At 42.4% G+C, this 27932-nt stretch overlaps 1 protein-coding gene across 13 annotated transcripts in view; it reads left to right on the forward strand.

The window, feature by feature from the left end:
* The window catches only part of LTBP1 (latent transforming growth factor beta binding protein 1), a 406971-nt gene that overhangs the window by 196947 nt on the left and 182092 nt on the right, over nt 1-27932 (forward strand). For all 13 annotated transcript variants that reach the window (XM_044261743.1, XM_044261746.1, XM_044261745.1 and 10 more), the window contains 2 exons: nt 12023-12247; nt 13437-13711. In XM_044261743.1, the coding sequence (XP_044117678.1) occupies nt 12023-12247; nt 13437-13711 (500 nt within the window). The remainder of the gene's footprint in view (nt 1-12022; nt 12248-13436; nt 13712-27932) is intronic.

The raw sequence follows: 27932 nt of genomic DNA on the forward strand, positions 1-27932 counted from the left end.
ACTGCTTACTCCTCAGGAGGAGAAGGCTGAAAGAGTTCCCTGCCCTTTACGAGGAGCAAGGCGAGGATAGAGAGAGCAGCCTCGTGGTGGCATATCCTCGCCACGGCTGTGCAGTGAGGTGGGAGCCATGGGAGAGTAATGATCCATGGAGGGCGGGGATAAAAGGAAGCTGTCGACGGCCCATGCCGACGGGTGTTTATAGTAGTGGTTCCCAAACATGGTCTACCCAGAATTTATCCCTTTTGGCATCTGCCTGGATTTTACAGACCCCATTTAATTTTATTACCCAGTATGTTTCTTCTTTCATGTCTCCCAGGGAGTGTTTCTCTGCTCATGTGTTAGTCCTGTGCCTCGCCTCCTGTCCACCCCGCATTCTTCCCCCTGCTCCCAGCCCAGTTCCGCCCGAAACTGCCACATTGTGTTTCGTTTTTTCTCCCCCTCCACGTTGTGTTTTCCTGATTTTGAAACCTTCTATTCACAAATAGCTGCTTATCTTCCAAAAGTGGGAAAGCAAGTTTTATGTAATAACAAATACAAAGATATTTAGATTGCAGTATGAAGCGAAATTAGTTATAATCCGTATTTATCCCCTGGGTAGAGACTCCAGATGGGATGAGTCACACAATTTAGCAGAAGAGAGATGAAAATAATCTAGAAAGTTAGCATGAAATAGGTTATTTATCAGGTACCTGGAGGTATAGTAGGTTTTAAACGGATGAAACCGGGGAATATATTATCGAGAAAGGAGCGTACAAAGTTAATTATATGAAAACAAGAAAATGCGTGTGTCCAAACCAAACTAAACGAAAAGGAACGGGAACTATATTTACAAGGATTATTTCATCAAAGGACAAACAAGATCTTGAAATTCTTGTCCATAAGGCATTGTGAAAGTAATTAAATTAATCAAGACTGTAAGGGTTATGGAGAATATACAAATGTGAATAGGTCAGACAAGAGGAAATAAAAACAGCATATATGTAGGGGAAATGTCAAAAATCCTGACTAAGTAAAGACTTGCAAAATTAGTGTGATAGTATAATCTGATCACAGGTGTAATATTAAAGCAATGAAGTTAACATTTTGTAGCTATTAAACTGGTAGAAATATTTGAAAGTAAGATCCAATTTTGACAAGGTAGATGTGAAATTGACACGGTAATGACAGATTCTGTTGATGTGAATCATGTGCTCTTTCTGGATGATTCATCAATTGACATACTCAGCAATTCAGCAGCAAGTGAAATAATGCACAGTTTAGTGCACTCTTTATAAGGATATGCACATCCCTTCCTTGTCACATTTGTATGATTCCACTGCACCCTGTTCATGAAGTTGATGCTGGTTTGCTGGGGCTCACATCCCCCGAGTTCTTACTCTGTGCTGAATTCTCAGTGCTTTGAATATATGACCTCATTGAAGTCAACAACCCAGCCAAGCTGGGTATGGTTTGATTGCCATTTCATAGGTGAAGAAATGGGGGACAGAGAAGTGTTCAATAAGTTGCCCAAGGTTCTAACGCTAATGATAATGAAACTGGGATTCACACCCTCTGGAGGTCTCGTTTGAGGCCCTTGGTTTTAGAGCCTGGGCTCATCTGTCATCCTCACGATGAGGCAGGCATAACTGACTCATCAGTGTCTCACTTGTTCCCTGTTATCACCTAGCACATTGCCTGGTGCATACTAAACAATCAGTAAATATTAGTTTAATGCATGAGCAAGTAATTAATTACTAAGAAAGGTAAGACTATATACTGGATAACATTCCTTGCAGCTTTATCTGTGATAGTTAAAACAGAAATGTCATCTAAACAAAGAGAGGAGTGGCTATGTAGTTTATCCTCTGTCAACTTAATAGACTGTTAGATAGCTCCTATGAATGTTAAGGCTCTGTAGCAGTATCTAACATGAAACAGTGTGGCTATGTAGTGATAGAAGAATGCACATGTGGACTGTAGTGTTGTAACTGTAACCCAGATGTCCTTGTAGGCTTCACCGGCTCGTGGGTAACAGAGTGATCATGAAAAAGCCAGCATATGCTAGCCCCAAACCCTTACCTTCTTACACAGAACCTTTATCCCTTCTGCCCCTACTTTCCGTGTGAGTGTGTCTGAGGTTCCCCAAGGGTGCTTTGTTCCTCACCTAGTTCTGGTGACCTGTAGTCACCACATGGCATCTGCCCAGGTCTTCCTGTCTAAATCCTTCCAGGGTCACTACAGATAGAGCCCCAGGAGAGAACCATTCCTCTGCCCCGTGTAAGGCCCTTCCCCAGAACTCTGTCCTGCCTGATGCCTCTTCCCACTCCTTGAAAGGGCCAGATTGGTGGTAGTAGCCTGCAGAACTGGGAGAAAAGTTCTTTTTCCGACCATGTCCTGCTGATTGACTCCAGGTCCCTAAAATAATTCTCCTTCTGCCCAGATTTTCACAGAGACTGCAGATGACAGAAGTGAAGGGCCAGGAGGGCAGAGAATTTTGTCTGTTTTGTTGACTGATATTTGCCAAATGCTTGGAATAGGACATGCCCATGGTAGATCTACAATATATCTTCATTGAATGAGCAAACAACCACTTTTGAGCTTCTAGCCTTCACTTCCATCCTCAGTGGAATTCATGGGGACATGTGATGGACCAGCAGTGTGCCGCAGAGTTTTCTCAGTGATGGAAATGGTCCAATCTCTGCTATCCAACAAATGTTGTTCATTTCCTTTTTCATTGTGTTGTTCTTGAACCTATACCCCTACTCTTCCTCTGATGTCTATAGCCCAGAAAACCCATGTGTCTCTCTGTTAGAGGAACAAGAAGCCCTGGTGTGATTCAATTTATGTATTTAGCTCCCTTGAAAAGTACATGAGTCTCCCTGATCTGCAGTGAGCTAAACCCTCCCATCTGAATTAGGCCTCTGTTAGTAAACTCTATTATAACCACTTATGAAAAGCATGCTTCTGGAAGAAGAACTTACAAGGGCTTGAGGCAAGACTCTGGTGAGATTTGAGGGACAGCTCTTGGTCCTTCTATCCTAAGGGCTGTGTGGGCAAGAGCACCGCACCAAGGTTTGGGACACCTGTGTTCTGGTCCCATTTCTGTGACTACATGGCCATGATGTCCTCAGTACACACAAAGTCTGTAGCTCACTGTCCGTAGAATAAGGTGTTTGAGTTAGATTATTTGGTAGATACTTTCTAGCACCTCTGTGGAACCTTAGCACTTTCTGCAACAGTGTTAGAAAGTTAGTAGTTAGAAAACTACTCCAGTATATGCTTAAGTTATCGTGTGTCAGGAAAACAACAAGAACAACAACAACAACAACGAGGAGTGTTGAAAGAGGTATAGGTGCTTGCTGGGTTCTTTCCCATTTGGAATTTTTGGGAGATGGGTGTGAATTTTCTGTTGAGTTCTTATTTGTAAAATACTGTGCTATGGAATACAGGAGGTACAAAGATGAGAACACGATAGCCTCTTTCCTACCATATTCAAAACAAAGTAGAGGGAAAATAAAAAATAATTATAACACAACATAGACTGATAAATGACACAAGTTGTTAGATGCCGGCCCCAAATTTGCAAATGGCTCTAGCATTCTTTCTAGAATACAGCATGCCCCTTTCTTTGGAGGAACGTTCCTTTTTTGGAGGCCATCTTTGGGCCAGAGGTTAAAGTGCTGCCAGAATTTGGACTGGTTGTGATGTCAGAAGGCTGGAGTGCAATTTTGTGTTAGAGATGTGTTACTTGACTTTGCAGGTATTTTAAAATTTAGAATTTAAAATTCTAACATGTAAGTCCTTTCTTGAGGCTTAGGAATAAACAAATAACAAGCAGGTGTTACTGAGCTTAGTGGGAGTCTGAACTTGGTCCCTGGAGACACCACAGAGCTTGAAAATTACAGTAAATACTAAGAGGTTTTTAACCTTTATTTGTAATACTATTGTATGTAGCTTAAGTGGTATTACTTGGTACTAGGCATAAGTGGTATTACTTGGTTTTGGCGGAAGCGTTCTGCAGTGATATCAAAGAACGTGCCAGGCAGCCGTGACTAGAATGGCATTGGGTCTGTACAGTTTTGCAGTGACAGCATTGTAGAAGGTGGGGTCTCTTGAGGATGACAACCTGCAGTCCTTTGATGAAACTTGTTTCCCTGCCCATAAGGGGCAGCATTACCATCCCCCCCCCGCCAGTGTGATATGCTTATACGACTCCACCAAATGAAGTCCACTTTTCCTAACTCCTTGAGCATTTTATTAACTGTGTTATCAGTAAGAATAAAACTTAAGTTTGAATCCGTGTCTGATTATACTTTATACATATAATTCAATAAAGCACACCCGTTAGCAGAGTAACCCCAATCACTTCTACACAAAGTGCAAGGGTCTGGATAGTCATTCTTCCCCATTTTAAAATGTAAATCCCACCATCCCCATTAGATGAGAGGGGGCCGTCTGGATGTCACGGTATTGACTAACTTGGTTAAACTCTTGAGAACCAGAATTTCAGGGTTGGAAAAGAACCTGCAGATAGTGTTATGGAGTCACCCTTTTTAACAGACGGGGACACCATAACCCACAAAGTGAAAACACCTGCTTCAGGTTTCAGAGGTTGTTTCTAGAGGATACCTCCGTCCCAAGGTGTCTGGGATTTTTGCGTTGACTCTGCAGCCTGCAAAAGCTGCTGTGTTTCTTTCCAAAGGGTGAAGGAGCCTTGGTGTCCAGGAATTTTGAAGACATAGCTGCACTAACCGCTTCTGTGGCTCAAGGGTAGGAAGTAGAATTTTGTGATAGCATTGATGAATGGAGCTCCTTGGGTCATGCAGAGGATTCAACGAGATCAGACTAGATAGCTCAGTGCTCTGGTGAGGTTGAAGCTAAAGGAACAGAAATCCATAAACAAAGCTGAGATGATGAATGGCCTCATCCCAAGTTGGAAGCTCTAGTGTGCATGTGTGTGGCAGAGCTCCATATCTCTGGGATTGTAAACAGAACATGGTATTGAAGCATTTGCTAATGCACACAGCATTAAAAACTAGTGACATTCTTGGAATTCTTGTTTGTATTAAGGTTGATATTTTGCATTTGTTGAAATCTGCAATCCCTTTAACTCGAGCCCAGTGATAAACCTCAGAATTTGGTAAGTGGGGATGGGATGAATGTGGTCTTCCTAATTACCAGAGCAGGTAAAATAAAGAGATTCTCTCTGGCGGGGAGAGAGTGGTGGGTGCTGTTTTTAACTCTTATGAAAGCTTTTTTTCTTTGCCCCAAGATTTCTTTGGACTCTTTTTTTTTTTTTTCCTTTTGCATGTATTATCAAGAACATGAATCTCTCCTCTCACACATTTAAAAAAAAAAAAAAGGAAAAAAAAATCCTCTTCCCAATGGAATGATTCTGTATCTAATGAGTTTTAAATTAAACCTTCTGGAATTTAACTTGTATCTGGCTAAATAGTTACTCAAAAATGTAAAATGAGGTCCAGGAACTCAAAGCAGATTTATAGTGCACATTTTGTGTGTTCGTAATGAGAAGCCTGTTTATCCTTACGTCTCTGTCCTCTTTCTTTTCCCCTGGTTCTGACTCCTGTGAGAACCTGCAGATAGGCTGTCCGTCCTGGTCCTGAGCTGTTAGTTTCTATTTCTACTTATTCTGTTGCTCTGTATCTGCCTTTACTGGTTGCCCTATATCCTTGTGGGAAGAAATGGGAATCTGGCTCCTGTCACTCTCTGTCCAGCCCAGATGCTCTCACTTTGTCCTTGTCTCCCGCGTTCCTGCCACTTTCTAACCCCTGTCTCCCCTCAGGATCTTGGCTCCTGTTATTTCTTCTTTTGCTGATGCTCTTCTGCCAACTTGTGACATCACCGGATTCTTCTCCTCTTAGGTTCAGTTTAAACGCCGCCTTCTCGGACAGGTTGTTCCGGACCCCTATATCTCAAATGTTTTCTTGGAAGACCCTGTGAGTCCATCCACGTTAGCAGACAGATAACCAAGAATTGACTACGAACAAATTTAGAGCAGAACAATTGTAAATCTCTACATTCCACAAATAAACCCCAAACCTAAATTATAGTAAATGCCTGCTAATCTCCAGGCTTTCTCTTTGGCTCCTGCGTAGGGCTAGAACCCCCTCCACCGTCCTGTCTGGGCTTCAAAAAAATGTGACCTTCATCTTTGCTTTCAGCTTCTGGGTTTGGTTTTTGGTTTTATTTGTTTTTGTTTGTTTGTTTTCTAGTGATGTCTACTGAATTAAAAGGCAAGTAGGCAAGGTTTGTTTTTGTTTTTAGAGCAGTGGGATAGGTTCTTAAGTGAGCAGTGGTTTGTAGCCTTAATTATTAGCTAACGTTTGTTACCCAAAAGCTTTAGACAACTACAGTATGAACCCACTTTCTGGCTGAGTAGACTTTAAGAATGCCCTTCAAAAGAGGGGGTGGTGTAGGGATGTGTCAGGGAAGAAATGAAGTGATAACGTTGACTTTCTAAAGATATTGTTGCTTTTTTGTTTTTCCCCCATACTCCCAGGGATATCAGCAAAAATGGTGCAGCCCTTCAAGGGAACATTATTCTTCTAATCAGAGACAAGTGGGAAACTTTAAGTAGCTCTTCAAATCAAAATCATGTGTGTGTCTGTTCTGTGAAAGGACAGATGTAGGTTTTTCTTCAGATGGAGGTTTGTTTTCCCTGTTCTGCCTTAGCCACAATAACTTGAAATGGTCTGTCTGCCAGCACGAAAACCGAGGAGGTGGGTGGAGGGGCCAGGATGCTGCTGCAGGAAAGTCGAGTACATTCCGAGGGCGCCTTTTGGGGACAAGCAGCTGAAGCATTTTTATAGTCAACTGAGATAACAGGAAAGAAGGAATATGGCTTTTTATAGTCCGACTCTCAAGAAAATCCAGTCCGCTCGTATTGGCCAATGATCTCCCAAATGAGTATCTCTTCGTTTAAGTTCCAGCTTGTGACGTACAATATGACTGTTGCATCAGCCCGGTTTTTCGAGTACAGCCAGTTGTTTTCTAGACCAGAGCGAATGGGGGAACCCACTGAGACACTTGGCGTATTTAAAACCTCGAACTTGGATCCGTCTGCTCGTTCTGACCTCGTAGAGTACTACCGCGAGATATACCAAGTGGTTGTCACAAGGTTAGACTTTCTGGAATAAGAAGCTGTGGATCCATCTACCTCGTTATTTGCAGTAGGTCCCAGGGGACCACGGGATGCCCTAGGGTGAATTAGTGAATTGTGGTGGTGGCGGGTATGAAATGTCAGGCTGCCAGGGCGATGGAATTTCTCAGCCAGCATTCTACGTTACACCCCCTGGTTACACGTTCTAAAATATATGTGCCATAGCTGGACCTACAGCCAGCATACCGCAGGCTTCCCGAGTCAGCCTTAAAGATAACTTAGTCTTTTTCCTCCTCATGTGTTGAGAAGGTTTTAAAGAATGCTGGCAACACAGACCATATATCACTACGTGATTGTTTGGAGAGCGGCATGAACTTGGGAAGCAGAAAGAAGCCATTCATAGTTAAATCCTGAAGTTTGTAGGTTGATTTTTAAATTTGTTTTCTTTGATATAAAAGATTATTGAGCTATAAAAAGTGAGCTTACCACAAAGGACTCGACCTGTAGTTATTGAGTTGAAGCAGAGAACTTGCTATTGTAATTTAGATTTTAGAAAATGCTGGAATGGGGGAATAGATATTTTACCTCTCCATCATAAATAGTTATAAAGAGTGCCCACTTATGGGTTAGAATAAGTCAAACAGAAACTGTTTCCTTATGAACAGAGAGAGAGACACACAAGGTTACCAGAGCTGTATGGTAGGATATGACTGTATCCACATACTCTGGTGCATCCTTGACACTTGCATGAAAGCTGCTTTAAAGGTAGATTTAAATAAAACTGATTAAATTCCTGTTAGGTTCAAAAGAAGTTGATGTTAGGAATATCTCACAAAAGTGAATTGGTTAACGTTTCTGTGAAGGGGAAAGATGGTTACACATATGAAGTTATTTTAGCTTTGATTGTAGGCCGTCTACATGGCACCAGAGGACATGATCTGCAGACCGAAACTGTGCAAAATCACCTGAATAATCAATGGGGAAATGACCAGTTCTATGACCTTTTCAGTCTTTTGTCAAAATATTAAAACTTTCTTACTGTAGGTTATAAATGTGTAGGGCAATGCAAAAATAAAAGTGAAGCTAAGATTAATTTATTGCCCTACAATTTAAAATGTTAGGGACACTGATAATCAACCTGTTTTATTTCTTTGAGGAGAACTTACCAAAAGTAGTTTGAACACGTTTGCCCTCTTATTGTGTCCCATACGACATGTCTGTCTTTCTCTGCTTCAGTGAATTGTCCTGTTCCTTCCTGAGTCTGGATCTGCTTCCAGCATTGGTGCTTTCACAGCTGTGAACTCAGCTGTGTTCCTTCCATGTCACTTCCTCTGGGACATCTTCATCTTCTTCCTCACAGTGACTTTCCAATTTAGTGAAATTCCACTGTTACTGCTTTTTATTTCTGGGTTACACTTGTTTCTGCTGACCCCATACCTCCTGTTGATTATGCACTTCTGTAAAATGTCCAGTGAGTTTATTCCCTTGAGATGGGGGAGGGTAACACGACTGCCTTCTGTCTGTCTGTCTGTCTGTCTGCATGTGAACTGAACGATGGACAAGCAGGGACTGGAAGCCGACCGTCGTGGAAGTGACACAATGGTTGGGCGATCATGATAGGCATCGGTTATTCGCGCGGGGATTTCTGGACCAAAACACTAGCGGTGAAATTTGTGCTTTATGTACTTCAGCATTAATATACTGTGACAACTGAGGTGGGAACCCTGCTATCTGGGGGCTACTGGTGTTAGGTGACCAAACGGTGGTCCCTGAAATTCAAGCACGTTGGAACCATGCAAAGTGAAGAGTGCCTTAGTCTGGTGGTAAACTGTTTGTAATACATTTAAATTTTGGCCTGATGCCCCTTGCCTGTTGCACATCAAGTGAATCCACTGTAGCCAAGTGACCTAGAAATTGAACTGAGAAGTGAACAGGGAGTTATGAAGTGTTTGACTCAACCACGGAGTCTGCTTTGACTCCTCTCCTCTTACCTAATACCTCAGTGGAGTGGGCGCTGGAGAAAGCGTATCAGCTTCCATCCAGCATGGGCAGGCCCTGGACACAGTGTCCGGGTGGCCCCCTTTGTTGTTTTTTCTGGCTCTCTCCTTCCTCCTCCACGGTCCCCTCTCTTTCTCGGCCTGTTCATTACTTCCTGTGTCCTGTCTCTTGGTACCAATTCTCCCTCTGTCATTATATTTGTGTGTGTCTCGGTTCCCGTTGCTGTGATGATCCGCATCTGGGTGGTTTTCAACGTGTGCTTCGGTGACTACTGTCACCACCTAACTGAATTCCCCACCTTCCTCGCTCACTTCTCCAGCCACCCTCACCTGCCATCATGAGAGAGATCTTCCCGAGAGTCCGTCTTCCTGAGTTCTCTCCTTGGGGCCTCCCAGCTCCCGAACCAATTGCAGAGTAAAACTTACACGTCTTACCAGGCAGGCCTTTAAGGACTTGCACTGTCTGCCTCAAGCCTGCCTCTCCCACTTCATCACCTCACCCCTTGCCTCAGGAACCCAGAATTTTCACAAGACAGCTGTATTCATGATCTCCCAAATATGCCTGCTTCCTTCCTTCATTTTCCTCGAAAGCACTTCTCTTTGTTTTTCTGACCCCTGCCCATTCTCAAAGACTTACCCCAAATGATCTTTCCCGTATGGTCTATTTTGATTTCCCAGAAAGGTGTTTGCTCCTCTCTGATAGCCCACCAGATTTGCATTTTATAATTTCCAGTTGTCACTTCTGTGCTGATCTGTGTTGATAGCTACCCTGTATTGTCCGCTCAGTTAGCTTTGATGTTCTCAAAGGCAGGGGCTGGATCTTCAGGAGCACCAGGAATGGCATTGGACAAAGTGGTAGGCGCACATTGTTTCATTGTTTCATTCAGTGTTCTATCCACCTCCGGCTTTCCTCTGGAAGCTGAACTGCATGCTAGAAGTAAAACATAGCAAGATGCGGTCCCTGACCTCACAGAACTCCAGCTGAATGAGGCATGCACAAAAGTAGTCAGACAACCCATGCAGGGGTAAGCTGGGTGCCAGGACCATCAGTGAATGAGAACCATGGAGACACAGAAGAGGGACACAACGCCCAGGTGGTGAAGGGCAACTGGGAACGCGTCTAGAAAAGGGGACAATGAAACAAAGTCTAAAAGATAAGGAGGTGTCAGGTAGGTGAGGGGGGCTGGAGTGGAAAGAGTGTTCAGGTCGTGGACAGGGGATGGGTAAAGCACAAGAGGACCCTGAATACTGAGGAAACGAATGGAATTCAGTTTAGCTGGGTAGTAGAAAATAAGGTGAGACCCATAAACCTTCAGAAGGACCAGGGGTCCTGTAATGGGAAGAAACTGGACATATCTGATGAGTGTTTACAAGGGAGGACCTCCAGGACTGGATACTGGGATGGGTGAAATGCGGGAGCAACAGTGAGGTTTCTGTTAAGGACCACTTGGTGAATGGAGGTATTAGGGGAAGATGATGAATTTGATTTTGGATATTTCCAGTTGGAGTTGATTGTGGAATCTCTACATGAAGAGATATTGTGGTAGAGAGTTTGGAGCTCGGTGGAAAACTTTGGTTAAGAAATACAAATGTGGGTGACATCAGCATCTGGCGTGGTAGAGAAGGAGTATATAGCATTAGCAAAGATGAGGAGGTTAACATCAAACCTTAAAGCATACCAATACTTCAAAGGCATAGGAAGTGGAGTCTGCGCAGAATATTAAGTTGAAAGGGGCAGAGAGGAAGGAGAACAATGGGTGAGTGAGATGTGATGGAAATCCAAGGAAGAGTGAAATGCGTTTGTTGGGTTTAGCAACATGAAGCCTATAAGTCACCTTCGTAAGAGGAGCATCCTGTAGAAAACAGGCAGGGTCCAAGCCAGATGGACCTGACTAGCCCTGAATTTATGTATTTTTATAAAATGTGTGTGGAGAAGTGGACAGTTCTTTGAAAGGCTGATCATGGAGGAGAAAATTTAAAGAGGGTAGAAGCTGGAAGGAAATGGAGTTGAGGTGCTTTTACTGTTCAAGCTGGTAGGAATCTGATCATGTTAAAAGGCTGATGGGAAGAATTTGTTAGCGATAAAGAAGTTGTCTATAAACTGAATTTAGACAGAATTTAAAACTCCCCTTACAGTTCTCGACCCCATATGTCCTTTTATCTTTCTTTATTCTAAATCAGTTAAAGTTCATACTACTAATCACTCACAAACGCATCCGCTGTTTCACTGTGATCTTATTATCCCAATGAGACTGCAAATTCCTATACAGCAGGGCCCACACTGTTCTCCCTGGTTCTGGTTAGCACTTAGCTCCCTGTCTTGGTGAAAACCCTTAACAGATACTTTTGGCACTCTCCCGTGTTTCTTTGTTTATTTTTTGAGGCGATAACTAATGTCACCTGTGTGCCAGAAATTATTCTAGATGCCAAGGATATAAAAATCACTAAGCCAGAGATATCTCTTTTTCCCAAGGACTTTATAATCTTGGGAGACAGTTAATAAACAAGTAATAAAACACAAAAGCAAAGTAATTATAGAATGCAAAAGACAGATAATAATCTTGAGTGACTATGTGTGTGTATATTCATATCTATGAATATATTTATATCTATCTATATATACATACATCTATTTATATACATATATCTATATCTATACATATATAGAGATCTTCTTCTCCCTGAATTCTTTCCATTGTTGGGGAGAACAGCCATAAGCAGTTGGAGGGTTAAATGATGTAAGAAGACAGTGAGTAACAGAGACTATTGTTTTCTTCATGTAGTTACTTTGTTGTTGACTGTTTCTAAAGTCAGCAGGAATGTAATAGTTATAATGGGCTGTGTGTTTTGAGAGTTTTGTTGGTTGGTTGTTAGTTAGCATTTGAGAAACTAACCAACTCTCCACATTTTCTCTTTTCCCTTTTAGTCATTTGCCATCTTCCATGTATGAATGGCGGCCAGTGCAGCTCAAGGGACAAATGCCAGTGCCCTCCGAATTTCACAGGGAAGCTTTGTCAGATCCCGGTCCACGGTGGCAGCGTGCCAAAATTGTATCAGCATTCCCAGCAGTCAGGCAAGGCCCTGGGAACGCATGTAGTCCACTCCACTCATACCTTGCCTCTGACCATGACCAGCCAACAAGGAGTCAAAGGTAAGCTTATTTATTTTCTTTTTGCCCATTCATCAGACTTCTGCTAACCTGTCAAACCCACACGGAAGCGAGTATCTGCCCCTGGCAGGGCTGGTATTGAATCAGAAACAAGTATGTGATCTGTGGCCCAAGAAATGGCAGCAGGGACAGAATACGGGCCCAGGTCAATGGCTGCAGTACTTTCTAGACCACAGAGATTTGGTATCTAGGAAATAAACCAGAAAGGAGCCCATCCTTCTGTGCTGGCTCTGAGCACCGAAAGCTGTTACCCACACATTTCTGGGAAGGCCCAGGAAACAGAAAGATGAGCAAGGCCATGTTGAGGACAAATATGCTCGTGGATCACATGCTACCTGCTGGTGAATGCCTGGTTTATTTTGTAGTTGAAGGACGCTTGGTTTTAGTAATAAACAATTAGTTAACCTCACTGGGCTTCAGCTGATTCCTCTGTAGAGGAAGGTAAACTAGGTCATTTGGAGCTCAGGAATTCTATGACTAACTCATTCTTTTAAACCTGGCATCTCCTCCATGCCCAGTTTTTGGAAAGGGGTCAGAGAAGAGTGACTGGCCTTTACTCTGTAAAACTTGAGTGTTAGCATCACAAGATGAAATTGTATGTGAAAGCAGCAGAAAGTAAATACATAAAATATCACACGTGGGTCTTTGGTGGGTCACAAGGTGCACACGAGGACATCCACACTCTGCTGTTCGGGCCCAGAGAATGACGCTTTGTGAAATTGTTATTTCCTCTGTTGATGTGGACAGGTGAATCTTCCAAGTTTGGCAATGGAAACTCTGAGAGATGCAAAAGTAATCAAACTCTTGAGTCTTTACTCCTATCCTTTGATAAAATGTACCCAACAACCATAGGCAGCATGGATTTCATAGTTTCCTGACTCTAAAAAACAAATTTTTGTCTCATGAATGGGTTACTGGGAGAGGCTTTAATTTCTCTGTGTACGTCCAATTTTTTCCCTTAAAAATACATAAATTCAGGGCTAGTTTGTATTTGAGATGCATCCTCTTATTCTCTAGAGTTGATGGCTATACAGCAGACATGCTTATGCACTCTATATTTTATGCCCTGGATGGGGATACACATATAGCTACATACGTGTGTATGTAATATTTGCTCTCGTGCCAATTTGTAGGTTATTCATGACTGACTTTTTGTCCTGATCTCTTGTAGTGAAATTTCCTCCCAACATAGTCAACATCCATGTGAAACACCCTCCTGAGGCTTCAGTCCAGATACATCAGGTTTCAAGAATTGATGGCCCAACAGGCCAGAAGGCAAAAGAAGCTCAACCAGGCCAATCCCAAATCTCTTACCAAGGGCTTCCTGTCCAGAAGACCCAGACAGTACATTCCACGTACTCTCACCAGCAAGTCATCCCCCATGTCTATCCTGTGGCTGCAAAGACGCAGCTTGGCCGGTGCTTCCAGGAAACTGTCGGGTCACAGGTGAGCAACACCGTCTAGCCCGTGTTAGGAACGCCTTCTAGATGTGGTCTTGTAGTAGTAGGAAAACCAGAGTTGGTAAGATCATCTTCTACAGAAGGGGCTGGCAGACTGACCCACGAGGCTGTTTTTAAGTTGTACGGGAACACAGACACATCCATTCATGTACGTAGGTCTGCCCTTGCATTCATGCTTTATGATAAAATTATGTTGTGTCGGTGAGATCATGTGACAGCCAAGTCCTAAAATGTGGTCTTCAAAGCCCTTTATACAAAAAAGTTTGCTGACCTCAGTCTGTAATATTAAGTAGTGATCTTTCATAATTGCTGCTGGAAGTCCATGATTGCCTGTTTATATATTTTCTTCATTTAAGGTGATCTATGTATAAAATATGTGTCTGACGTGAGACATAGTATGTGAGATGAATTCTGCAAAGATGTTTGAAAACCTTTATGCCTTTTTGCAATAGCTTGTGGGGTTGTAGGTACAGAGGAAATCTGACCCCTTTGTGTAGTAATAACTTGACATCTTTCCTCTCCTGATAAAAATTCATCACTGGGATGGCGATACAAGAGTTGTTTGAAATGCATTTTAATATTGAATTTACATGTAACTTCAGGCCTATATAATAAAGTGGGAGAAAGACTTGACTTTCTTTAAAACTCATTGCTGAATGTACATAGCAAAGGCAATGGAAATACATTGGTTTCTCTACCCTAACTACTTTGTGCTGCTTGCTTTGGGATCGCATGATAGTGATGTTGATTTGTCCTATGGTTCTCCTTGTCATTTTGATATGGTTTGGATCCCCCATGAGAAGAGTAGATGAGGTAACTATATTATAATTTAGCTGTTGTTACCTGAATATTAAAAAAATAATACTGTGTGTGGGAAGTATTTGTAGAATCAGTTGTTACTGCTTTGACACCTAGAAAATACTTTTAGGTTCTGGACAAGTTCGTGGTAGGGTTATAATCTTTCTTCCAGGGCAGTAAGACAAAATTGGTTTATAGTCCCAAATAGAAAAGAGCACCCATGGGGATAGAGTTAAGGGCCTTGGCTAGCGCCATGGGCCCAGCACTGTGCTGGGAAATCAGCTTCCTTATCTGTAAGGTAGAGATAAGAATATGGAGGTGTGTCAAGATGAGACAACATAATGTGAGCCCTGCTTTGCAACATTAGAGAACTCTACAAGTGTTAGCTTAGAAGATGCTTATCTATTCAGATAGAGTCAAACTTAAAAATAGAGTAGGTGATTGCTCATGTCCTGTAATTTCAGTAAAGCAAGGAAGGCTCGATTTCCCCAATCATAACCTTTGTCACCCCCCTGCAGATACCTGACATAGGCCCACTGAAGGGCACCTTTTCATTCCTCAGTTGAAGACCAGGCTTAAACAAATGCTTTTTAGAGAAGGAACGTCATCAATTTAGCTTAGAAGTGAAGACTGGATTCTTGTGCTAAGCACAGGTTCTGATAGGGTCAATGGTCTAAAGAAGCTTCAGACTTCACAATGTTGCCCTCGGTTGGCCTTGGAGAGAGAGGATGATTTTGGTGCCATTTGCATTGTTTAGTCATTCCGGCTTGGGTTGGTCATGAGAAAGGAAAAAGCAGGTCCTTTTAAAACTACGTGCCCAGTATGTTTCTCCCTGATTTCCAAGTTGAAACACAGAGCCTAAAAAGTAACAAAAGGAGGCATTAACAAACTTACAAGTTTGGTATAATAGTAGGAAGATGATTGCTTACCAGAATGGGTAAAAATAAACTGCTTTTGAGCCTCAGCTGGACAATGCAGTCAAAGTGAATTGGGTAATTGGTGGTGTTGCCCAAATAATTCGAACTCCGTGGAATACTTTTGCCTTATCTGGATACTTTTCTGACTTTGGGTCTGAATGATCCAGCAGTGATCTCAGTTCTTAATTTATTTTGCATGTGTAGTCACTCATACACGGCTTCAAAATGAGACCCGTTTTCAGAAAACATTTTGTGTGTATTTGTCTTCTTGTTACTGAGAAGTGTTGCCAGGTACCTGTGATTGCCCAATTAATTTGTGTAATTAGGATGATCTGGGCATTTAAAAATATACACTGCTGGGGCACCTGGGTGGCTCCGTTGGCTAAGTGTCTGCCTTCGACTCAGGTCATGATCCCAGCGTCCTGGGATGGAGTCTTAGTGTTAGGCTCCCTGCTCCCTGCTTCTCCCTCTTCCTCTGCCCCTACCCCTGCTTGTGCTCTCTCTCTCTGTCTCTCTCTCTCTGAAATAAATAAAATCTTTTAAAAAAATGAAAATATACACTACTGGTAAATAGGCAGTAGTATACAAGATACATCCTACAAGGGTGTTGGAAAAAACATGTGTGCTTTCTTGCTGTGGTTAGTTTGCAAATAAAACTCCAGAAAGAGGTGTAGGTAGATTGTGAATGATTTGCAGAAACAACAGCATACATCCACTCAGGGCGCATTGCTTTGCTGAGTTGAAACACTCTTACGAGCTGCAGATTTTGGCTGTTGAGGCTTTGAATGCCTTAGAGTCATTGGTAAGCACCTCAGTTTTTGTGTTGCCAGGAGAGGTCATATACAGAACAAATTTGGCATAAATTTCCCTTGTTTCTATGGCACATTCTAATAATTAGATGGTAAACTTGGGGTTGAAGTACAGCATTTGCACATCATCCTTGAGGTACTGTGGCCAAAAATGTTTAACCTGAACCTACTCAAGCTCTTACACTGTGACCTCTACAGCTCGTCAGGAAAGAGGAAGCCAACTAAAAGTACCACACACATGCCTCCTCCCTCAGACAGATTGATCATGTGGGACATTATTGTCTTGTTTCTTCAAAAATCTTCTCATGGGAAAAAAAGGGCAGAGTGACTTTTCTAGAGAGAGACAAAGGGACACAGTGACAAATGTAACATATGAACCTTAATCAAATCCTGGTTAGAACAACATGCACACGCAACACCCCACTCTAAAGGACATTCGGGGAGCAATTGGGGAAATCTAAACAGGACTGGATATTTGATGATATTTTGGAATTGTTGTTGTTTAGATGTGATAATGGTGTTGGGGTTATCATGTAGGACCGTGTCCTTTTTCTTGAGAGATGTATGTTGAAAGTTTTAGGGATAAAATCCCGTGATGTCTATAATTTATTTTCAAGTGCATTTTACATGGAAATACAGCAAAATCCTAACTGTTGTTGACCCTGGGAGGTGGGTATTCAAGTGATCATTGTATTATTCTTTGAATATGTCAGAGTCTTGATAATTTCTTGAGGAAGAGAAACAGAAAAATGATCACTTTCTCGACTTAGAATAATCGAATTTTAAGCTGAACTTAAAAGCTATAACTTTGATACGTTTTATGAATTTTAAGAAAGTTATTTTAGGGGCTCCTGGGTGGCTCATTCATTAAGCAGCTGCCTTCGGCTTAGGTCATGATCCCAGGGTCCTGGGATCGAGCCCCACATCAGGCCCCCTGCTCAGTGTTGAGCCTGTTTCTCTCTCTCCCTCTGCCTGCTGCTCTGCCTACTTGTGCTCTATCTTTCTGTCAAATACATGAATAAAATCTTTTTTTAAAAAATAATTTTAAAAGTTTCAACTTAGGAAAGAATGGGGTGGGTGGATGTGGGAATGGTAGATATGGGGAGGCCAGGGAAGAGAAGTTGGCCTTGGTCCATTTGTGAATTGACCAGGGTCCAGTCTAAGAAGTGAAGTTGAAAGTCAAGATGAATGTCTGAGTTTTTGTGAAGAGTCAGGCATCAGGATTTGATTATGGGCTGTTGGAAAGAAAAAGATGGTGATGAGTTGGACCATTCTGAACTTCCTTGCTTCAGAAATCAGATAAATGCTCACTCTCCTTGATTAACTGACCCTGGGGGAGGATTTTTAGGTGAAGATGAGTAGGTACATCTTTGTTTTAAGCAGACCCATCCTTGACTGACATCAAGAATGGTGTATTCTTGAGTATCAGTTGGGAGACCCAGTACGGTTTCAGAGATGGAATGAGAGTGAATGAATGGAGAAGATTTAGTGGACAGCAAGTAAATCTAGTGGGGATAAATTCATGAGAACAGAGGGCATCTCTTTGGTTTGTTGTATTATGAAGAGAAAAGAACAGGAATAATGGAATTGGAAGTTTATAATATTTTTCACCTTGACAGAGGGTATCAAGATATGAGGGCAGGGGGTGGAGTGGGGAGGAAGAATAAGTCCTATTGTTTTACTGTTCTAGAAAGTGATGTCCCATCTTTTGTATTTTTAAAGATTTTATTTGTTTATTTGTCAGAGAGAGTGAGCACAGGCAGACAGAGTGGCAGGCAGAGGCAGAGGGAGAAGCAGACTCCCTGCTGAGCAAGGAGCCTGATGTGGGACTTGATCCCAGGATGCTGGGATCATGACCTGAGCCCAAGGCAGAGGCTTAACCCACTGAGCCACCCAGGCATCCCGATGTCCCATCTTTGAGTCCTCAAAATAATTTCTTATTCTTTATATCATATAAAGTACTGATATCTGTGTGAATCTGTTGGGTACAGGCATCATTACATTCATGTTAAAGTATTAAAAGGATAGAAATTAATAGAATGTATGGTGTGGCTGAGAGAAATGGGTTTCTTGAATGTAGTCCAAATCTGAGGTCATTAACAAGTCATAATTTTGGCAATTAGGTATCTGTGCTACCTGAAGTAAATCGTCGTATGTTTGAAAACATTTTGGAAGGTTTGCTTACTGTATTGATCAAGTTAGAATCACATCTCCAGTGGTTACAATTACCATCTACTTTTAGGAAAATCTCCTGGTATTTCAGATGCTTAAAATTTGAACATTTCCATGCTAGTCTTCATCCCTGAGGAGAGGCCAAATTTCAGAAAATACCCCTCCAATTTCTTTTTTTGCATCACAGAAACATTGAATATATATACCTTTTCCATTGTACAAGGGTTTCCTTTGTTTTAAATTGGTTCTATTAACAGTGACCTAAATTTGAAATGTACTTGGCATTTGAGTTTTTGGTTGTTTTAAGCATGTTTTATTTGTTGCCCAGTTGTTGGAAACAAACATTTGCAGTGACCTAATGATGCCAGATGGTATGAAAAGACCTTGTCTGAGAAGTGTTTAGTATCATGATGTAGGGCTTGGGGTCCAGCGTCCATGCTTGGGTCTGCCATTGCCTAGTTGTGCAATCATGTGCTCTTTGTTAAACATGGGAACATGCCCCTTAATTAGACACAGACATTACAAAATGAGACAAAAAACCTCAAGTGCTTCAAGACCTTCCTGTTGAAAATGCCAAAAGAGCAGAAAATTCCATGTATAAACACCTGAGTTAACTAAGAACAGAAATACTGGAAAACCTGAAGTAGGTGTAAACAGAAAATATATTTTTAGTACAGTGCTTTAGCACAGATAAAGATGATCAAACAACATACAAACCCTCTTTTGTAGTTTGCAACTATAAAATGTCCATACGTTTAAAAAACACCCATAAGAAACAAACTGTAAGATTAAATTCTATGATATGCATTCTGTAGAAAAAATAATCCTTATGTGGATTAGGAAAAAGAGAAAGGAGCAGTACTTGTTGTGAATTCCTGAAACTATTGGAAAAGCCTTTCTTTCCTTTAATTCCTGCTCATACAAGTAATAAGAGCTGGGGCAAAACTAAGTTAAGGCAATCCAAGAATTATGTGGGGGATCCTCTTAGAGGTTCCAGACGTTGTTTTATCAGTTCTCTTTAGACACGAAAAATGGAAGCAGAATGGGCCTTTGGAGAAATAATTGGATATAATTGGAAATTTGTCTTTTTTGGTAGATAAATTCAATAACATTCCCAGTCTCTAAACCTTAGTACTAAGACACACACACACACACACACACACACACACAATTTTTGAAGGGTCAAGCAGATGCACTTAACTTTTGTTTCAAAAAAAATTTTTTAGGGGCGCCTGGGTGGCTCAGTGGGTTAAGCCTCTGCCTTCAGCTCCGGTCATGATCTCAAGGTCCTGGGATCAAGCCCCGCATCGGGCTCTCGGCTCAACAGGAAGCCTGCTTCCTCCTCTCTCTCTGCCTGCCTCTCTGCCTACTTGTGACCTCTGTCTGTCAAATAAATAAATAAAATCTCTGGGGGTGGGGGGGGACTTGCTTTCCTTTAAATTTTTTTTTTTTTAAGTAAACATCATGGAGAAATTAACAGAAAAGTGTGAGCTCCTCAAAGTGGAAACTGTCCTAATTATGGCTGAAAGTACTTTAAAAAAAAAAATCTCAATTCTTCTGTGACAGGACTTTGAAGAAAAATATTCCTTGGTTCCTACCACACAGAAGTCAGTGAGAAAGTAGGGAAACAGATGCCAGGTCTGTCAGTTCCACATGACAGAAAAAAAATACAGATGAATGGATAGATACCCATGTGGCTTGTTACCGATGTGCATATAGAGCAGACTGCAGACTTTGAAAATCTCTTCTCAGTGATGGAAAATGAATTTAGTGCTCAATCAAGGGGGCTGGGACATGAAGTTCTGCTTAGAAATCTGTTCTTTAGTTTCCACAGAGTCACCTCGGCCATGACCGCAAGTGCATTGCTGGAAAGAGGCGTAAGGCTGAGATGAAATAGCTGGTTGAGGGTATTCTGATGGGGAGGAGGCCAGAATCAGGCTAACATTTTCGTATTGGTTATTTCCCTCCACTGAGTCCGCAAGTGACATATGCAGCTGAGACTTCTAAAGAAGGAACAACTGTAAGACATTTTACCAAAGACGCTTGGCCTCTCGCGGATGGATTACCCCTTCTGTGTGAAGGGGAGCGGAGTCTGCCAGGTTGGGTCAGCAGTGGGTACAGGTGTGCATGTGGCCCTCGGCCCGTCCCCATTTCCCCAGCCGCATACTTGGAGGGGCAGGGCCGTCCCCGGTGAACTTGGCCTTCATCTTCTTGCAGATCTACTGCCAGGCAGTGACTGGGAAAGGATGGGCCAGGGCTACCAGACATCGACCGTCTCTGTGAGCAGAGAGCCCCACCGGCGGTGTCTGATTGCATTTACTGACGTTTGGCCTCCTTCAGGTGGAGTAAGTCATTAACACCAGGCACTTCCTAGGACATCTGGGTTTTTCTTCAGTGTCCCACTCAAATACTCCTTTGGCATAATCGAAGAAATATTTAATGGAGTGTTAGTGAGTCTGGTTGTCTCCAGTGGCTCGAAAAAGGCCACCCTTGCCAAAGCTTACCTGTGTCGGCAGCAGAGCTATCAGTGAGCGTGTCCCGCACGTGTCAGTGACGGGAGCCCGGGGCGCTCTGGCGGGGGCTGGTCTTGTTCCAGCAGCCTCTGCCAGACCTCCTTCGTGCGAGGCCCCTCTTCCTTCGAGCTGTAAAGATCAATAAAGACAGGGATAAAATCCAAAGGGAGAAAGGGCTGCATGTCACTGGGCTTCTGCCAGTGGCAGGGGGAACTGCTAGTTTGACTTGGAGCGAACGTAGGACTAAGACATTAGGATAAAATCAAAATATAGATTCATAGAACTGCAGTAGAGTCCTTCAGAGAACAGTCGATGACCCAGACATGCCCCTTCCCACTGCCTAACACTGCTCTTCACCCGGGCTAGTGCTTCTGGGTGCCTCCGAGTGTCCCCTTTTGGTGTTCACGGCCCCTGGCCTGTTTCATAGACACGTTTACGCTTCCTGAGTCCTCCTCAAGCCCCTGTTCTCAGACGGTTTTCATTTTACTGGCAATGAAAATGCCTTTATCACGACACGGAATATCAGATCTCCATGTTTTATACCTCTAGGGCTCACTAAAATAAGACACCTATTAATAATTAGACTCCCACGTTTGCTGAGCAACAGGCAATGAAGGAATTTCGGGGGCAACGGAAAGTGGCCGTGTGATAGGTCGCTTCAGATGCTGGCAACGTGGCACGACTTTGTGGTGCTCACGTTTGACGGTGACAGTTCTGAGTTCGTTGGAAGTAGTTCGAAGGGACCAAGGCTTGAGATGCTGGTTGACTGGGGCTCTGGACATTATAAAATTGTTTAGAGCTGCAGCTGATATTCTAGGGTCTGTTGGCTTTTTTTTTTTTTTTTTTTTTTTTGCTTCATCTACGTGATCTCTTAGAATTGAGATTCACTAAAACAAAGTGGAATCATCTGGTTTACTTAAAAAAAAAAAATCAAAATAAACCCCAGTCCTCTGGAATCTGACCCATAAATTTGTGGAGAAGAAAGCAGCATTGCCCTGGGTTGAGAGATGACAGAATGTCTCCCCTGGGCTGTCCTGCCTCTTCTCCCACAGTGATGATAGGCCAGGTTTCTCTTTCTTTCTCATCCTCCCATTCTCCCCCCGCCGCCCGCCATTTCCTTTTATATATATCAGAAAATGTATGTAGGAGATAGAATATGCTGTCTCCTTGAGGTCTTTTTCATGAGACTGTGTCTTTATTCTAGCGATGCTGTTGTACAAACAGACTTGCCATAGCTCTTTTGAAGCTGCTGTTTCAGAATCAGTTTCTGAGCTGCCTAAGAAAATGTCTCTCTCTCTCTGCACCTCCCTCATTTGCTACAGTGTCAGTGGATCGAAGCCTTCCAGTGGTCAATTCAGCCTCCAGCAAGCAAGGATGTGCACCATGGAGGACATTTAAAATGTGCATCTTCAGCCCTGAAGAGTATTCTGAAATCCAGACAGAGTAGCTCTGTTTTGAACAAAAACAGCAATGAGATGACACTTTGAAGAGGTCCAGTTTAGAGAATGTGCAGGCTTTAACGGAGTTGTTCAGAAGATGGTATGAGGGTTCTACGGCTTAGCAGCAGGCCTCCTAGTAATTCAGTGCGTTTGTATAAAATCAATAGTTGATAGACAACATTGCCGTTTAGGACCTTACATGACCTTTAAAACACAAGGCGAAGTTGGCATTTTTGTCTCCCATTTACTTATGTGAAATGGAGGCTCAGAAGTGGGGACCAGCTCTGTGGGTGTTTCCATGTCCATAGATCTTTCTCCATTTTTTTTGGCAAACGTGCCCTACCTCTGGCCCTCAGGATTTTCTTTTTTTTTTTTTTTCAAATAACTTTGGCTGAGAAGACTACCACGGCCTCCTCTGGTCCTGCAGTCCTCTGATTGTGGTAATTTTGATATCTTTCTTCTTTTCCAGTCTTACGTGCCACTGATAGTTACATATGCACAAGATCTGTGGACGGAGCAAATTGCATCAATATCAAAAACATCAAGACCTACGATGATGTCCCAAATCCGGCCTGACCTGAGAGCTTCCTCTCCGGTGTTGGCACCTCCAGAAAGCCTTCCAGTCCTCCGGGGCCCATGTTCACTCTCTCCTCCCTCAACTCTCACTGCATTTGGAATCCAATCAGACCATTTTGAATGTCATTCTCTTAAAATGGTTGGTTTCGACCCTCTTTCCCCTACAAGGCTGTGCTTCTTGTGAGGGGAGGGCCTTTTAGGAATTGAGCTCAGCGCAGGGCACGGACGAATAGTCAGTAAATACATTATTAGGTTCGGCTAGGTTGCGCTGTAGTCAGAAATTAACATGACAGAAGCTTGCATTTTGCAGAGAGCTCTCTGCTAGATCGCCCTCCAGTGCCAAGCTGATGGGCTTCTACCACCTTAATGCTACGCTATCGGCAGTAGGTGGCCTCCTTAATTCCTACAATGGGGAGAAAGAGGTGCTGTGAGGGACCCTCCTTTTCCCACAACCCTTGTTCAGAAGGAGTCATTTGGCCCTGCCTGTCGGGGCTACAGACTCATTTGTGGCCCTCCCAAAATGTATGTGGAAATCTCAGCCTTGAATGTGACTTTATTTGGGGGTGGAGTCAATGAGGAGGTTATTAAGATTCAGTGAGATTGTAGGGGCGGAGCCTTGACATGACAGAATTAGTGTCCTTTTAAGAAGTGATCCCCGAGGACTCCCGTTCTCTGCCATATGTGGACACAGCAAGAGGGCAGCCTCCTACAAGCCAGGAAGAAAGACTTCACCAGAGCTGACCATTCTCTTACTTTAAGCCTACAGAGTTGTGAGGAATGCACATCTGTTATTTAAACCCCCCGCTCTCTGCTGTTTTGTTAGCAGGAGTCTGAGCTGACCCATGGTAGTTAGGAAGCCGGCATATGTGGGGAAGCTAGGACAAGTGGTTCTTTGGTGAGCAGTGAATGTTCCCGCCACAAGCGGTGGCGTGTGGTCAAGACAGACCTGGTTTTCTGCTCCCAGGGAACTAAAGAAACCTATTAATATGATTTGTGGCATTCAGTTTTTCTACACTATTTGCAACCAAACCACAGGTAATTATTAGTTTTGAGTTCTGTGTACTTGGATAAGGCACAGAAAACCTGGGAGCGTAACCAGATGAGGCACGTGTTAGAATTTGCACAGTGGTATGAGACCCAAAATGTGTTTTGTTCCTTGCAGTATCTCTACATAAACAAAAAAAGAACCTGAGATGCACTGAAGCTTAATATAGAAAATTTCCCTCAGTACAGTTGTAGAAAGAAACATTGGGGAAAAGAGGCCTTTGTGTTCATCATTTTGGGAGTGATCCGGTTGTCACGGTAACAACAGCCATGCCTGGATGCCCATCTTTATTTCCCTCTCAACACGAGTCTGTCTTTTTAGTCACATCCTGGGTAATGGAACTTTGAATAAATTTCATGTTCTCAGTATCGAGGGCAAGGATTTACGATGTGATTTGTCTTGTTTTGCTGCAAGGACAGGCTAATGGGAATTATGATGTCAGAATATAATGATGGCAATACTTATTCTTTTCACAATGTACAATGTACAAATACAATGTACAAATACACAATGTACAAATAGCAAGATAAAAATAGCAAGATATAAGCAACTGTTGAAATGCTAAATCATTGTAGAGATGGAGAAAATAGCCCAGATTTGTTTCTTTAGAAATGATGTCAAGCAGAATCAAAAGTTTCAGGCTTAAGAAATTTTTTTTCCCTTTGTATGTTACTTTTAAAACCATTTTTGCCTTTTAAAAGACCGTTTCATAAACTAAAGTAGTTGTCTGGAATTCCTTGAAGCCCATGGTTTGGCTTCAGCAGGCTTTAAACAAATACACTGTCAGAAATCAATGTGGGTACATTTCCAGCAGTTAATGCCCGAGTCACAGTAGAGATTTTGTAAAATCAATAGCCTGAAATATCAGAGGATTATGGTTGTATCAGATACCCCAAATGCCTAACATTGTTTTAATTACTCTAATAAAAGAAAGCTGGGTGGATTTAAAACAACAACAACAACAACAATAACAACAACAAAAAAAACCTTGCCTATAAAGAATGTTCTGCTCAAGCCAAAGCAAATTTTTTACAAGTTCTTTTAGAAAATCTGGAAGTATTTAAGCGTTTTCCTCTTCTTAGGAGACAATGCCTGTTATCCCGCCTGTGCTCCCCCCTACAATATTCTCCTTTATGACAACAGACCTTTAGGACAAGTTGATCAAATATGTTGCTGTAGTTGCATTAATGATAGGCTTCGATATTTGGACCCTCTTTCTTACTGGCACATAGAAATAAGCATATTTAATGTTGTAGTGCATGGACACTGAGGAGCTCTTCTGAGGTTTTCCAGTGTAGTTTGGGACCGCTGTTGGTCCAGAGGCTACAGGAACACAGTCTGGCTGGGAAGATGGGTAAAAGTCACTTTGCCACATGGAGGTGTTTATATCATAGTGGAGTAGATTGATGATAGGAATGGAGAAGAGCTGGGACAGAAGTTTGGATGAAACCCCGTCCCCATTATATACAGTTAAAACTTTCCCCATAAGGGACCTCATTCTGGTTCTTACGAGAAGTCCAGGATTTCCAAAAAAGGGATTCACATTCCTCAACCAAATTTAGAGTACTGAGGGTATAGCTTCTGTTTGCCAGAAAAGCTCAGTTTTCTGCCAGAACGTTGGAATGAAATTTTTCTAGCTCTGGGTGGAGATGAACATCTCAGCGGCACAGGTGGAAGACTTTACAGGAGACCCGTGCAGTGGGGGTTCATAAATCATAATGTGATTTTCTATGGGTCACAGCTCACAATATGCAAAATCCACATCTCCATGACTCTCTTGAATGATTTCTGATACTTTGCCTCTTGATAATCATAATGTAATTCACTATAATTACTATAATCTAGAAAATAGCTGTTTTAAGAGCCGAGACTATTTTCAGGAAGTCAGAGCTGCGTTTTTGTGTGTGTGTGTGTGTGTGTGTGTGAGTACTGGCTCGCAGGAAAGGGATGGGCATGAAGTACGGTCAAGAAGAGGAGACCCAGGGGCACCTGGGTGGCTCAGTGGGTTAAGCCTCTACCTTCCGCTCAGGCCATGATCCCAGATCCTGGGATCGAGCCCCGAATCAGGCTCTCTGCTCAGCGAGGGGCCTGCTTCCCCTTCCTCCTCTGCCTGCCTCTCTGCCTACTTGTGATCTCTCTCTCTCTGTGTCAATAAATAAATAAAATCTTAAAAGAAGAAGAAGAAGAAGAGGAGACTAATTCTGATCATCACTGATCACCCTTATCTCGGTCAGGGTATGTCGTTAGGACTGGTGAACACGCGGCATCAGAGAATGTTCTGCATCAGTCTGGTAGGCATGGGACATTTAAGGAACACTGACCATCGTAGGATTTCCCTGATACGGCAAACCATGCCACTCATAGCTCCCTGGTTATTCTCTACTTCTGCACTGGAGCCTTTATAAAATCATAGAATGTAGGCACATTGTTGAGTATGAGCTGTTAGTCTATACTTAAAAGTTTATTAATGAGGAAGCTGAAGTCCAGAGAAGTGAATTAGTTTATTTCACATCTGGTATTGACTTTGTGGCTGGTGAGGACTAGAACTGAATCCTACTCTGGTGTTCTTTGTACTAGTCCCTCCTGGCTCTTAGGCCATTGCTTTTGGACACGGTATATTCACAAGAAACCATTGCTATCTGTATGAATTGGCTCGGGCTACCATAACAAAATTCCATAGTCTGGGTAGCTGACACAACCAAAACTTACTCTTATAGTTGGGGAGATTGGAAGTCTGAGATCGCGATGCTCACAGATCCGGTTCCTGGTGGGGCTCTTTTCCTGATGTCCAGACACCCACCTTCTTGATGTGCCCACGTGATAGTGAGAGAGAAGGAATCTGTGCTCTGGTCTTTATTCCCCTCCTAATAAGGACACTAATCCCATCATGGCGGCTCTACTCTCATGACTTCATCTAAACCTAATTACTTCCCCTACAGAGAACCAAGCGGGGCTGATAGAGGGAAGGTGCACAGGGAATGGTCTCAGTGGGTGATGGATATTAAGGAGGGCACTAAATGCCACTTTTGCTGAGCACTGGGTGTTAACATGTAAGTGATGACTCACTAAATTCTACTCCTGAAACCAATATTCCACTGTATGTTAACCAACTAGAATTTAAATAAAACTTTGAAAAAAATTTAATCACAAATGAATAAATGAATTAGGCCTAGTAAGAGATTAACAACAGCAATAATAAAGTAGAGCAATTATAATAACATACTATAATAGAAGTTATGTGAATATGGAAAAAAGTAAAAATAAATCTCATTACTTCCCAAAGTCCTCACCTGCCCATGTCATCACATTAGAGCGCAGGGGCTTCAACATGGGGATTTGGGGGATGAGGCACATATTCAGTCTATAACACTCGCTGAACCTAGAAGGACAGATAGATTTTCTGGGACCTATTTGCATGAGTACCATGTTCTGCAGTGTTTTATGACTAAACCATGGGTGCTTGTGGGCAAGAGGTGCAGAGTGGGCTCTGCTATTTTGGCGTCATGGTCTTGATCTTCTGGCACCAAGACATGGTGGGTGACAGAAAGGATCTCGATGTCCCCAAAATGAAATTTGCTGTTGGAACGTTGATATTAACTGGTTGAATTATGGTGATTCAGTGACATCATGTTGTGTTTCTTGAGGAGAATTAAAATGAAGTTCATACAATTAGAAATCTTCCACAGCATTTATTCTCTGAGCATTTATTGTTTTTTACTAGCCAGAAATAATAATAATCTGAAGTGTTTCACAAAGGTGCATTTTTGTGAAAACCTCAACATTTTTAGCAAAATTTATGTAATATCTTCTTTTTCTTTTCATATTTCTATATCTAAATTATTTTTATATCTCTTTCCCTGAGAAACTGAATTTGGGACATCACATACTGAAAATTGTTAAGTTACTTAGTCCTTTGTTAAATCAACCCTGGTTTCTAG

Source organism: Neovison vison, chromosome 8, assembly GCF_020171115.1.
Source record: "Neovison vison isolate M4711 chromosome 8, ASM_NN_V1, whole genome shotgun sequence".
Lineage (NCBI taxonomy): Eukaryota > Metazoa > Chordata > Mammalia > Carnivora > Mustelidae > Neogale > Neogale vison.